General features: G+C 41.2%; 1 protein-coding gene across 2 annotated transcripts; it reads left to right on the top strand.

Moving 5' to 3' along the window:
• Positions 1–4277: 4277 nt before the first annotated feature.
• LOC109877386 (uncharacterized) lies at positions 4278–10156 on the top strand. 2 transcript variants are annotated; one of them, XM_020469660.2, is made up of 10 exons: positions 4278–4412; positions 4729–4761; positions 5248–5559; positions 7603–7653; positions 8312–8404; positions 8540–8555; positions 8667–8698; positions 8809–8913; positions 9204–9244; positions 9392–10156. In XM_020469660.2, exons 1-10 carry the CDS (start codon positions 4355–4357, stop codon positions 9482–9484), a joined length of 834 nt encoding a protein of 277 aa, XP_020325249.1. In that variant the 5' UTR covers positions 4278–4354; the 3' UTR covers positions 9485–10156. The 2 variants fall into 2 exon arrangements, with proteins under 2 accessions (XP_020325249.1, XP_020325248.1); XM_020469659.2 differs by having other exon boundaries at positions 7600–7653.
• The last annotated feature ends 4464 nt before the right edge of the window (positions 10157–14620 follow it).

Genomic DNA, 14620 nt, shown 5'->3' with positions numbered 1-14620 from the left:
GCACCAACCAAATGGAGATATTTTAGATATAAAAATAATCTTTATGGAACAAAAGGAACATTTATTGTGTAACTGGGAGTCTCGTGAGTGCAAACATCTGAAGATCATCAAAGGTAAGCGATTCATTTTATTGCTTTTCTGACTTTCATGACCAATCTACTTGGTTGCTAGCTGTTTGTTGTGTTTTGTCTGCTGAGAGAGATGTCCTTACATAAATGCTTGGTATGCTTTTGATTATTTCAAAAAGCTTTTTTGAAATCTGACACGCCAGGTGGATTAACAACAAGCTATGTTTTACTATATTGCACTTGTGATTTCATGAAAATTAAATATTTTTAGTAATTTAATTTGAATTTGGCGCTCTGCAATTCAGCGGATGTTGACGAAAATGATCCCGCTAATGGGATGGGTGCATCAAGAAGTTAACGTAAATAATCGATCAAATTTAAGACGGGATAAACTGTGTTCAATACAGGACGAAAACAAAGTGGAGCGAGCTTTCAGGTCGTGCGCCACAACCACAACAGAACACTAGACTCGACCCTCGTTCTGAACAGCCATACTTCTTCATTACTCAAAGGAAAAACATCAACCAATTTCTAAAGACTGTTGACATCTAGTGGAAGTGATAGAAACTGCAAGCAAGTGCCTTAGAAATCTAGATCCATATAGAAAAGCAATTGAAAAGAGAGTGACCTCAAAAAAATATTTTGTCCTCGGGGTTTCGCCTGCCAAATAAGTTCTGTTTTACGCACAGACATAATTCTAACAGTTTTGGAAACGTTAGAGTGTTTTCTATCCACATATACCAATTATATGCATATCCTAGCTTCTGGACCTAAGTAGAAGGCAGTTCATATTGGGCACACTTTCCATCCAGACGTGAAAAGAGTGCCCCCTAGTCTTAAGATGTTTTTAAAGACCTAGTAATCTTTACATCATGTAATGGTGTGCGTGAAGGGCTGTAGGAAGTCAGGTACAGAAGAGCAGATAGTTAGTAGCAAAACAGATAGTTAGTAGCTTTTTATTTGGCGACCCAAAAGCAGACGGCACTAACTAACACGAAATACAAATAATGGTTTAACATAACCCAGCGTAACCAGCCTCACGTGCGCATACATGAACAGATAAACACTCACAAACAAACATGGGGGAACAGAGGGTTAAATAGTGAACAGGTAATTGGGGAATTGAAACCAGGTGTGTAAGACAAAGACAAAACAAATGGAAAATGAAAAGTGGATCGGCGATGTCGTGGAAGATTCAGAATTTGTTGGTAACATATGTAAGATGTTTTATATTCATCAAATGTGTGTAAATTACTTCTCATTGAGAATGTTATTTTTGTATAATACTGTGGCAGGGTTTGCAGTATCTGTTCTATGTCAAAACTAAGTTGCAGGGGCCGCAGAGAGGGGAGAGGTCAAAGTATCATCATGTGTAAACATATCTCTTGACTCCACAATGTCTGTGTGCCAGTTCAGTGTGTCTCCATGAGTTTGTCCAGGATTGGTTGTATTTAGAATTGGTTGTATCTAAATGACAATTTGATATATGCCTGTTGATATGGAGGATTGGTTTATGGTTCTGAGTTTGAGAGAGGAGACAAAGCTGAACAATGAATTATGCCGATGCTGTTTTATCCTGTGTATCTTTGCTATAAAGGATCCCATTTTGCCGTTGTGGGGGGACTCTCAACTTTTCATTAGAGTTACTGAACTGTTGAAAGTCAAAAGGCTATTGCAATGTGGAAGGGGCTCTCATTGAGAGACACTGAATTACCTGAGAGTCACCGGATTGTGATAGAGCTGATATAATTAAAGATGGACTTTGATAACTAACTCTGACTTGTGTGTGTGGTTTGCTCCCATGATTTGGTAAATAGAGGACATTTCCACGACAGCGATGGCTAGAAGGCCGGTGACGTTGACCGCCGAACACCGCCCGAACAAGGAGAGGGACTGATTTCCGAGGAAGTCGTGACACATCAGTAGCATTCAATTATCAATCGTCACCTTATTCAGTCTAATATGAACATCATAGAATTCTTAGTAGAATCTTCACAAACCCTGGCGAACAAGTTGAATCAGCAATACAACATTTTGGTTTATTTATTTATTAAATAGCTAAATAATCACACAGAATTAAATTAAACACAGAATGGATAGTACATTGATTACTAATTATGTCATAAATGAAAAACGTCCCTTGTGGACAGAAACGATATGACGGCTGGTTACACAAAGAGAGGGGGTTAGGTTTGAATGAAAGCGAGGGAAGGCAAGGAACAATGAGTTTTGGGTGTCAATGGGACCTCGTGAGCCATGCTATTGTAAATACAGAATCCTATACATTTTACATAACAGCCCATTTGGAATAGGAAAATGCTAGGAATATTTACTCTGAGCTGCGCTTCAATGGGTTGGTCGTAGATGGAAGGCCGTGTTGCCCAACAGAGATCTTCCTGTCCTCGGAAGAATGTCTCTGGTGGTAAACTGGATACGTCGTCCGGCCTTTCCTAGCCCACGTTTACCGTGGCTGCGACTAACTCAATTGGCTAGGAGGTATCACTTCCGAAGTGAATAAGAGTTCAAAGTTCATACCAAGTTGCCATACTTTTAAGCTCGTGCTATATTCTGTTAGGTTATCATCTGAGCCCTTTTAACGTGGGACCGTCGTCCTCACGTCTTCGGAACAGAAAGGTATATTTTCGTCAAGGGCTTTATATAGGAGGGGAGAGAAGGGCGTATTTCATAGTTTATAACCAATGTCTCTTCACATGGGCGGGCCACTGAGCAGAGCTTTAACCTTATGAAAACCCAATTCTCTCATTTGGAAGCTAAAATTACATTTAATCTGTTCACAAATAGTTGCTTATTTAAACATTTAAATTGCACAACAATTCCATGTGAATCTGATAGAATGTGTAGACTTTCCAAGATACAGTTTATGTCGTCCTGTCATCAGTCATAATGTATCAGACGCCAACTTATCTGGCATCATCATATTTTCAACTGGTTGGATTACCGAAATATGGTTCCTTTCCCCCCACCTTTTGATTTTCCCAGACTCTCTATGTTTAACAAAGGCTTTTCAAGAGTCCTTCGGTAGAGTCAAGAGAGAGGAAAGGGAGAAAGGTATTTATGGGGTGGGGTCATAAACCTTACCCAAATCCCAACGTCATGACACTGTCATCTGTTCAGTAAAAGGCTAGTTAACTTAATATGGAGATGTCATTCACTGTCTCTCAGTGTTCTATGTTTGTGGGTACAATGATATTGATGAAGGGAACATGAGACTTAGACTATTCGAGATTTAACACATCGCCGTAGTGTGAAATATTATTTTCCTCCGATCTCACAGACTTTCCTCAGCCTAGTCTGACAGTGTGTCCTACAGTCATCAGAGAGAGAGACTCAGTTTAGTTAAGCTGAGCTGTCTGAATCCTCCTTTTGTCTCTGTAACTCAGTGTTTCTTCTACATAGTTGGAAGAGTGAACTTACTCTAGCTTCATTCTGTAGACATACACTCACAGGAGCTCAGCTGCTCAGATGAACAGGTCAAAGTTTACCAGCTGATGTCAAAATACAATGGCAGTACAGTGCTACAGGATCACAGTTTAGATCCATATACAGTGAGCCTTCTGCAGTCTCAATGCAGGGTAAGAATACTCTTTCCATGGTTGTAAACCACGTACTGTTGTGCCATGACTACCATGTTCCTCTTGGGATATTTTATCATACTGTTTGTTGTCATAAGCTATTACATGAAGCAAATGAGGAATATATTATCTCCTTAATTTCCCATACTGTCGCTGTATGAGGTAATGGACTCAAGATCCTTTAAAGGATAGTATGAGATTTAGTCAATTAAGCCCCTTTTCTACTTAGCTTGAGTGAGATGAAATCATGGAAACTAAGTTGAAGGTAGTTTCGCAAGTTATAACTAGTGCTAACCCTAGTTAGCAAATACAATTTCTAAAAAGAACAAAATGCCAACCCCTCAATTATTCGATTCTCACAGACCTTCCTAAGCTGAAAGTGAGTTCTGGAGTCATCAGAGAGAGAGAGACTCAGTTCAGCTGAGCTGTCAAACTCAAATGTAATTGAAGCCATGTAATTATGCAACATATCAGCTGTTAAAGACAAATAGCCTGAGACAAAAGTAGTGACTGAGAAATTATTCTGAATGTTCCTCTGCAACATTAGCCACACTTTCCATATGAGACTGGTTTCTGCTATATGTGGTTTTCCTGTGAACAAGTTCCACATCTACTTCTCTATTCAAACAATCCTCTCTGACACAGTCACCATCTTCTGTGAAGTCAGACTAACAGTCTGTAGATGTGTGATAAATGGTGTTGTTCATCCCTGATATGGCTGGTCATCTGTTTCTGGTCATCCTCCTTTTCGGTGAGTTATTCCTCCATTCCAAGTTCCATCATCTGTTATTTCTTCAGGATTCTCTCTCCTCTTTTAATATTTTACTTCAGGAATTCTTTATATATTTCTGAATCTCATAGCTGTAATAATTGTCTTATTCCATTGATCATCTTATTGATGTATTTTTCTCTATCATTATATTTTGTTCAGATCAGAATGACTACTGCTTGATAATGGATCCATTGTTGTATATGATACTTTACCAACTTCTACAAAGTGTTCTTGTCTATCATGCTATTTTTGAATGGCACATTTACCTGATCATGACCTATTGTGTTATTTCCAGTCACCTTCCAATACATCAAAGCCCAAGGTCCTTGTGAGTGTTTTTACTTTTACTAAATAATAATACCATCAATCAATCAATCAAAGTTATCTTGTTAACCCAAACTACATAATTGTGGATGCATTGTTATCATCTAATAGACAACAGTGAAATAATTATTTTTATTTTTCAAACGTATATCAGGTGCTGCAATATCTGAGTACTTAACTTAATTTATAATTAAATGACAAGTGACACACTCCATCATCCCGCACACCATACATGCAAGCAAAATAGTCCATTCGATTTAATTTAATTTCACACGCAAGAATGTAAGGAATTAAGTGAAAAGAAATCGTTGTAAACACACAGCACACATGATAAATTACACTCATAAATAGGAATGATATCAAATAAGACATGCTGATACGTATTATAAAGAGAATGGCAGGCTCTAGTTTAGTAAGAGTGTCACTTGTGACATATACATTACATTCAAATAGAGTGATGCAAAAAGGAGTCTCTGTCCTTTCCTAACAGATCCAAAACCAGACATTACAGTCAATATTGAGGAGGACTTCATCATCATCTGTTTGATTCCTGGATCCTTCAGTCCTGACTCCACCTGTAACCTGTATGTTGGAGAGGAGAGTCAGCCATCCTTCATAGCAAAGATCATGAAGAGAAAAGCCACCTCAGCATCCGGACATCAGTTCTGTCAATTCACTCCAAAACATAGTGATCTGATCAGTCGCCTACAGTCAGTGAGGCGTAAGGAGGTGAGCTGTGACTACAGAGTGAGCTCAGGACCAAACTCTCTCTCTCCACGCAGTGATGGGCACAGCTTTACACGTGAGTCATTATCTAAACGAATCTATCAGTGCTGCAGGTCTTCATAATCTGACTCACTTTGATTGTAGCATCTTCTTTGCATGACTATAATCATTCTGACCAACAAACTAAATACCACATTTAAATCCCAAATGATTTCAGATCTGGTGGGAGTTCAAATCAAATCAAATCAAATTTATTTATATAGCCCTTCGTACATCAGCTGATATCTCAAAGTGCTGTACAGAAACCCAGCCTAAAACCCCAAACAGCAAGCAATGCAGGTGTAGAAGCACGGTGGCTAGGAAAAACTCCCTAGAAAGGCCAATACCTAGGAAGAAACCTAGAGAGGAACCAGGCTATGTGGGGTGGCCAGTCCTCTTCTGGCTGTGCCGGGTGGAGATTATAACAGAACATGGTCAAGATGTTCAATGTTCATAAATGACCAGCATGGTCGAATAATAATAAGGCAGAACAGTTGAAACTAGAGCAGCAGCACAGTCTGCACAGTTAACACTAGTGATCCAACAACTAAACCCTTTCCAGCAGGTAGGCTACACATTCACAATAAATCCATATAATATAGCCTACACCTTCACAATAAATCCATGTAATATAGCCTACACCTTCACAATAAATCCATTATGTATTTTAGACAGGTCTGAAGAAGCATGATATGAAGAACATTTAGTCTATTTCAGAAGAAAAGAATAGCGTACTCTGAGTCAGAGTGACAAATGGCTGTGGGCTACACTAGTTCATTTAGCAGACAAGATTTTCTTATAATTCCGTGGTATTATTTTATATTATGAAGAATACAATGGAACAAATGCTTAATTTAGAGTTATTATTAATTAACTTTAGTTGTTCTACATACAATGGGCTACATGTTTAGATTTTTAGTTGATAGTAAGGCTGAATGATGAGACTCTAAAGATGATTTGAAAAAACACACTCCAATAGTCTCTCATTCACAATTTGACAAGCACTTGATAATGCCTCGAATTCCACGGTGACATCCTCTATGTGGCCGTAATGCACCCTAAAAAAATTGATCCGCCTTTTGCGGCCCGGAGTGCTGCGTTGTGCCCTTCTTCCTGAGTGTGCTGCCAATCCAAAGCTCTCTCACTCATACAGCTCTCTGTCACATGATAGGGTCTTTCTCACAGGCTACAAGTTAAGACAGACACATCAGAGACGCAACTGTGCACGTCCTTACCCAATTGCGAGGTGCCTATTGAAGGTATTGTGAGAACTGTCCACATTTACTTATCGTCAGCCAACAAGATAGGTTGGTCTAACGAACAGAAAAACCACTAGCCTATGTCAATCTACTATCCCCTATAGTACAAAAATCAACCTATTCCATTCTGTGCAAGAAATAGATATACCAAACATAGTCTGGGACAGGTGTACGATGCGATAGGTCCCAAATTAATACAACCGCTAGCATCCCCCAAAATATTTTATGCAATGTGGCTGATGCAACAGATCAGAACGTTTAGCTTAAAATGTTGATAAACTATTTGGCAATTTCTTCACATTATAAGAGCAGCAATGCGCACATGGTAGTAGGCTATAAGTGCGATTGTTCCATTAGCGGAAAACACTATTATCAAAAATGACCGCTTGTAAATTTAAAATAAATTGACCTCTTGTAAGTAAACATTTCAAGTTAAGTTCTACATCTGTTGTATTCGGCGCATGTGACAAAAAAAGCCAGTGTAGCGGTAACACGGTCACCGCAACAGCCCTAGTGCTGCTGTTATTCTATTGCAGAGCTTGTTACAGCAGTAAGAAATTCCCTGGTTCTGCTTTGCCCCTCATCATCACAGTGAGTCCTACAACAGGTGTATTGGTCCTCTAAGGGACCGTCTCTGCAAATACAGTTTCCAATTGTACATTCAGTCAAAGGTCTGGGTGTCAACTATAATGTGCCACATTATGCTTTGTGAACATGCCATATTTCTGTTGACTGAGTTGTGTTCTACTGACTCAGAAATAATGAATACATTTTGTCTTGTGTAATCAGATACAGAATGAACTTTTATTACTTTCCAGCAGGTTTGACTGTTACTTCTACTTTGACCCCTGGCATCACAGTGACAACAACTTGTAAGTATCGCTTAGTTTGTGACTTCATTTTTATTCACTCGAATTCACTGAAGCTCCAACTAGTTTAATCATAAACCTATTCATCGCTGCTTGTACTTTCCCTCGAAACTGTTGTACTTTTCTTAGATTTGAAACATATTTTTTCATCTCCTGCATCAGGTGTGTCGGTCATCTTTATCTAGCAAAACTGAAATAAATACAATACCTTTATCTTACCCAGGTTTTTGTATTTAAACTTCTTTTATCACACATTTGCACACAGGAGGTCAAAGCTCCAAAGACAGCGTTGTGAATTCAAAGTGTAAAAAAATTGTTTTGGATAAGTATCCTTACTTAGTAATCCCACAACAAAAATGAATGTGTGTGTTCCTACTAGCACTGACTTTGCTGATGGAACTCATGGAACTTGATACGATTGTGATATGTTGTTGTCTCACCTAGTTATCTTAAGAGGAATTAACTGATGAAAGTCACTCTGGATAAGAGCGTCTGCTCAATGACTTAAACATAAATGTCAAATGTTTAGCTGACTATGTGTCTTTTCTCACACAAATGAAAACATTTTCTAAGACTGAGAATAATATGGTTTACCATTTAACTATTTACTTTGGGATTTAGAGCTAATGATCTCTCCTGATGACATCATGTCACCAAACAGCTGTGCAATTACGGCAGGCAGCAGTGGGTGTGGCTTCTGGAGTGGGTGTGTTCCTGATGGGATTGACAGCTGTCTGTCTCTGCTGGAGGACCAGTGAGTACTTCTGATTCTGTATATCAAACATTTTCCTTTGTCATGTAAGTGAGTAAGTGCCTTTGACATGGTCATTTGGTGATATTGTATAGGTTATGCTATATTCAATATAATATGGTCCAATTTGTTTTTCAGAGAAACATTCTCAGAGGTAAGAATTCTCCTTGTGTATATGATGCAGATTCTATCTCTACCTTTAGTTCTGTATTGTCCATTATGAGATGTTCATACCACAACCTTCTGATACTTTTATGTTGTACAGACCTACAGACAGACAGGATGATCACAGCCAATGTATGTTCCAAACAAAATACATCAAACACTGCACACACTACTAACACAACTACACACATGCATGTCCAAACACGTATCCTAATTTAATTTTCATTTTGTTTCTGTTGTAGGTGATTTGGTGATGGGAGCTATGAGCAGTGCAGGCATGTTGGATTCAAAGGATGCTGGGATCTATTCTCTCATCACCTCTGTACCGTCCACGTTTTTGCCCTCAGGTGAGTTTGTAACATAATGTCTTCTGTCCTTGTCTTCCCCACCTGGCACGTGAATATTGGACCCTCAACACAATAATACTTTGTCACTCAATGTCATCTCATGAAAGAAGGTGTTAGCCACAGCATCTTGAAAGCGTGAGAACAGAGCTGTAAGTCTACAGAGTGGTTTGAGACAGGAAGAGAAGTGTGAAGTGACATTTAGCACAGCAAATTAACACGCACAACCACAACCACAACCACAACCACACACACACACACACACTAACTCAGTCTCCCTCTGTGTTGTACAGGCCCTGTTGAAGAGAATGGACAGTCATCTGAAAAAGACAATGTAAGTTCAGAATCACCCAGTGTGTTTGGTGATTGTGAACGACTCTCAGTTTCAGATTGATGTTACATCCACTTAGTATACACAGTTACATTTACAGTACTGCATATTCAAGGGACTGAAGTTAAACAGCCTGTTTCTTTTCTCTAGTCTGATACGTACCACGTATACAGCTCAAACCCCGACCGACCAGCAACATCAGCCCAGCCGGATGGGTTGTACAGTCTTGTGCAAGCACACTGACACTACATCACTGGCTCTCTGTAGCTATTTCTCACAGAAATACTCTTTCTTGCAGGATGACCTTTATTTATCAAACATCATGTTACTGTAAATAAGTATATAATACATCTGCTGCAGTACCGTTTCTATTCATAAGCAACATAAGTGGCTGCCATCCCATAGCAAAATGTGTAGAACTGCAGGAAATAAGCTTTAAAACTGAATTTCTTTCTACCCCATGGCATAATGTGTACAAATGCGGGAAATTAGCTTTATAACTGCAAAGTTCCCTCCACCCCATGGCAAAATTTGTAGAATTTCAGGACATTAACTTTAAAGCTGCACATTTTTCACTAAAATGTTTTTCTTTAGAACTTTAGAAGCCTAAATACACTATACATTTCCATTTCCTGCTGTACAGGAAAATTCTCATAAAAAAATAGTGATCAAATTAAGATCCTACATCTGTACAGTGTTTTGAAACACACCATAGCCCAACAGTAAAGATGGTAGATCAGGCTATGGGGATGGCTTATTTTGTTTAAAAAAGTGGTGGGTCCGCCCTCACCTCCTAATCCCTCTTCTATAAGATTCTTGATATACAGTAAATACAAAATCCTACACTTTTTTACTCTGTTCGAAACGCTCTCTTCTGTAAAACAAAAAGCATGCAAAATACATTGAATTCAACCATTCCCTCGTCTTTGTTAGTATTTTACATTATTTGATTTTGATCTTGATTATTCAAGATAATGCTAAAAATATGTACTGTAATCCATGTCATCGTTTTCAGGCCGTTGGTGAAGATCAAGGTGCTATTTTCCCTAAATGTTTTTTTCAGTCCATATAACTACCTTGTCATCTTAACCAAACCTCTTTTGGTCGGTTTCCCAGAGACAGTTTATGCTTAGTTCTGGACTAAAAAGCATGTTCAATGGAAAAGTTACATATTTTTACTCCAGTGGTAAACTTAATCTGGGTCTGGGAAACCAACCATTGGTGTTATGGACTACAGGTAGTCAAGGACATTGATCATTTTGCATCCAGATTCTATGTATTGTGGTTAGTTCTACTGTGAAGGGGGCAAAGATGACTACATTCTCCTGCAGCAGTCACAGAAAGTCTGCAGATCACATACCAACCAGTACATGTATACTGTCACGTATCCACACCTACAAACAGGTGCACGAGTGCACAATATACACAAACCACAGCAGGGTGGAAAGGATGACATCTTGTCCTTCTGAAACTTCAGCCTATCACATTTGTGACTCGTTTCAGGAAACTAGACATATGTCAGGCATCACTACTTCACAGGATAGGCATGGAAAAAAATCAAAATGCATTTTTTGGGCAGAAATGCCATCTGGAACATGTATGCCATCTGTAAATATGAATACAATTGTTAAAATGATGAACCTAGTTGATTTAACCACGGAAAAAGACAGGAACATTGAGAGATGGCGACCACAGATATGGCAGCTCTGCTTCTAGCTACTAAGCAACTTGGCAGTTATTTCTTACATTATTACCCCAGGAAATGTTTTGTGTTATTACATACAGAACTATTCGATATCAGAGCGGCGGTAACTCACCAGCAAAATTACCGGGAATACAACTTTCTCAAATTGGATCCTGTGGTGTTCGTACCCCCCGGGTCAATTGAACTGTTTCCAGAGGCTGATCCAAAACAATGCCATTGGAGAAGAGGTATTCGGAGTGGACTTCTAGTCCAACTCAGGTGGCGCGCACACCATCCACCGCTTCCGAGTATATTACTCGCTAATGTTCAGTCTCTGGATAATAAAGTAGATGACCTCAGGGCAAGAATCTTCTTCCAAAGACACATCAGGGATTGTAACATACTCTGTTTCATGTAAACATGAATCTCTCGGGATATACTGTCCATACAGCCAGCTGGGCTCTCAATATGTCTTGCTTCAAGATGTCAACCATTGTTCTGAGACCCAAGAAGGCAAAAGTAACTGAAATAAATTACTCTCGCCCCGTAGCACTCACTTCTGCCATCATGAAGTGCTTGGAGAGGCTAGGTGATCATATCACCTCTACCTTACCTGACACCCTAGACCCACTTAAATTTGCCCTATTCCATCTGGACAAGAGGAATGCCTATGTAAGAATGCATTTCATTGACTATAGCTCAGAATTCAACACCATAGTACCCTCTAAGCTCATCATTAAGCAACTGGGTCCTGGACTTCCTGACGGGCCGCCCCGAGGTGGTGAAGATAGGAAACATCTCCTCCACTTCGCTGCTCTTCAACATAGGGGCCCCACTAGGGTACGTGTTCAGCCCCCTCCCTGTTCACTCATTACTGGTTGTTCACTGTGGGAGAAATTAGGTACATATATGGATAAATATACTGTCCTATATAAAAGAAGGATGCATTTGCCATTCTGGTAAGGTACATTGTCTATTGTATAGGACAGGAAGCCAGAGTGGGGCCATGGGAGAGGGCAACACATAGACGCCTAGGGCAGCTGGACATACAAAGGTCATAGGTTGTCTAAGGAGGGAGTCAGCCAAAGGACCAACTGATGGATTACAGACATCAATCACATCACAGGAGACAAGTCTGTTTGATCTTAGACAACCATATGAAGAGAAGGCGACCAGAACAGCTGGGCACCCTAAAGCTAAAGGAGATGAAAGACACATACAAAAGACACACAGAGTTAATTACAGAGATAAAGCAAGCCTATAGCATAGAGGAATGTATAGTATTTTTAGTATAGCTGAGCATGCTAAAAACAGAAGAGACACAGTCTGCTGACCCTAGATAACACACAAACAGGAGAACGCATTAAGCTGAGTGAAGGGTCAAAGCAAGGGTCTTGTCACCATTAGGATCTAATGGAAAGCAGATGGGGGCATTATTGGGCTGAACAAGCAGGAAGCACGGATTGGGATGTAACTTAATTTGCATATGGGAGGGACTTATACGGTAGGTGTATAAAAAGTGTATAAAAAGTGTGTGTGTTCCGCGGACCGCTCCGGCTTATGATACTGTTGTATTAAAAGTCTATATTGATTTTCACAAAGTTCTTGGTTGTGTCATATTTGAACCGATTTTCCACTACACCACTCACAAATCCAACTCAATTATCAAGTTTGCAGACGACACAACAGTAGTACGACTGATTACCAAACATGACGAAACCCTGGGAGTGTGGTGCCAGAAAAATAACCTCTCACTCAATGTCGACAAAACAAAGGAGCTGATCGTGGACTTCAGGAAACAGCAGAGGGAGTATGCCCCTTTTCACTTTGACGGGACTGCAGTGGAGCAGCTGGAAAGCTTCAAGTTCCTCAGCATCACTGACAATCTGAAATGGTCAAACCACACATACAGTGTGGTGAAGAAGGCGCAATAGCACCTCTAAGAAATTTGGCTTGGCACCTAAAATCCTCCACCTTTTACAGATGCACAATTGAGAGCATCCTGTCGGGCTATATCACAACCTGGTACTGAAACTGCACAGCACGTAACCGTAGGGCTCTCCAGAGGGTGGTGTGGTCTACCCAACGCATCACTGGTGGCAAACTACCTGCCCTCCAGGGCACCTACAGTACTCAATGTCACAGAAAGGCCAAAAATATCATCAAGGACAACAACCACCTGAGCCACTGCCTGTTCACCACGCTATCATCCAGAAGGCAAGGTCAGTACAGGTGCTTCAAAGGTGGGACCGAGAGACTGAAACACAGCTTCTATCTCAAGGCCATCAGACTGTTAAATAGCCCTCACGAAGCGCCTTCCACCCGGTTACGTTACACTCCACCTTACTGTCACGACTTCCGCCGAAGTCGGTCCCTCTTCTTGTTCGGGCGGCATTCAGCGGCCGACAATCACTGGCCTTCTAGCCACAGCTGAGCCACTTTTCATTTTCCATTTGTTTTGTCTTAGTCTTACACACCTGATTTCACTCGCCCAATTACCTGTTTATTATTTAACACTCTGTTCCCCATGTTTGTTTGTTGTATTGTGGTCCGTATTGTGGGCTTGGTAATTCTCTTGTAGTTTGATGACTTTGGGTAAAGTTACTTTTATTTACTAATCTCTGCTGTCCTGCGCCTGACCTCCTCTGCACCAGCTACACACAGACCCTTAAAAAATCAATCACCTGAAGAATGGAGTCAGCAGGTGCAGGCATCCTCCCAGGTGCAGTGGAGGGGCGCGTTCAGCAGCACGCGACCATGTTGCAACGTCTGGGCACAGCCATGGATCGCGTGCTGCAGACGATGGATCGTTGGGAGAGAGGGGGAGGTTTTCCAGTGCCTCCACCAGTCCCACTACAACAGGTCCCACTGTCCACCCCTCTTCCACCTGGTCACAGCGGGATTTGACTAGCGCTTCTGAGGGAGTATGATAGGCTGGCTGCCGGATGCCAGGGGTTTCTACTTCAGCTGGAGCTCTACCTGGCAACCGTCTAACGGCTCCTTCGGGGCGTGAGAATTTGGCCACCCAACGCCGTTGGTCCATTACGCAGAGTTCACCCGCCAATTTCGGGCAGTGTTCGACCACCCGCCTGAGGGTCAAGTGACGGGTGAACGTCTGAGGCAGGGGCCATTCCCTGCACCATCTGTGGCCGCAGAGGGCACACTGCTGGTCGGTGCTGTGGGGGTTCCTCAGGGAGTCGAGGCAGCAGGCAGGGCACTATCATGTCACCCCAGGTGAGTCAGCACCAGGCTCACACAGAGCCCCCTGTTGCTCACATGTATGCGTTTATTTCATTTCCTGAGTTTTCCCCGCATTCCTAGCATAAGGCTCTTGTAGATTCAGGCGCAGCTGGGAATTTTATTGACCATTAATTTGCTCGTAGTTTAGGGATTCCCCTTGTTCCTGTGGATATACCCTTCCCTATGAACGCCGTAGATAGTCGACCATTAGGGTCAGGGCTAATTAGAGAGGCCACCGCTCCACTTGACATGGTTACGCAAGAAGGTCACAAGGAGAGAATCAGTCTCTTCCTTATTGATTCTCCTGCCTTTCCCATGGTGCTGGGCCTACCCTGGTTGGCCTGTCATAACCCCACTATTTCGTGGCAACAGAGGGCTCTCAAGGGGTTGTCACGAGAGTGCTCAGGGAGATATGTGGGGGTTTCCATCGGTGTGACTAGGGTGGAAAGTCCAGA

Source organism: Oncorhynchus kisutch, linkage group LG1 (genome assembly GCF_002021735.2).
Source record: "Oncorhynchus kisutch isolate 150728-3 linkage group LG1, Okis_V2, whole genome shotgun sequence".
In the NCBI taxonomy this organism is placed as follows: domain Eukaryota; kingdom Metazoa; phylum Chordata; class Actinopteri; order Salmoniformes; family Salmonidae; genus Oncorhynchus; species Oncorhynchus kisutch.
Note: the sequence above shows the minus strand (reverse complement) of the source record. Positions and strands in the feature narration are given on the sequence as shown.

What these genes read in the sequence shown, in the direction of transcription:
- LOC109877386 (XM_020469659.2), top strand. Translation starts at nt 4,355, where the DNA reads ATGGTGTTGTTCATCCCTGATATGGCTGGTCATCTGTTTCTGGTCATC. An exon ending in CATCAAAGCCCAAGGTCCTT is followed by an intron (nt 4,762 to 5,247) that starts GTGAGTGTTTTT and finishes CTTTCCTAACAG; the next exon opens with ATCCAAAACCAGACATTACA. An exon ending in AGTCATCTGAAAAAGACAAT is followed by an intron (nt 9,245 to 9,391) that starts GTAAGTTCAGAA and finishes TCTTTTCTCTAG; the next exon opens with TCTGATACGTACCACGTATA.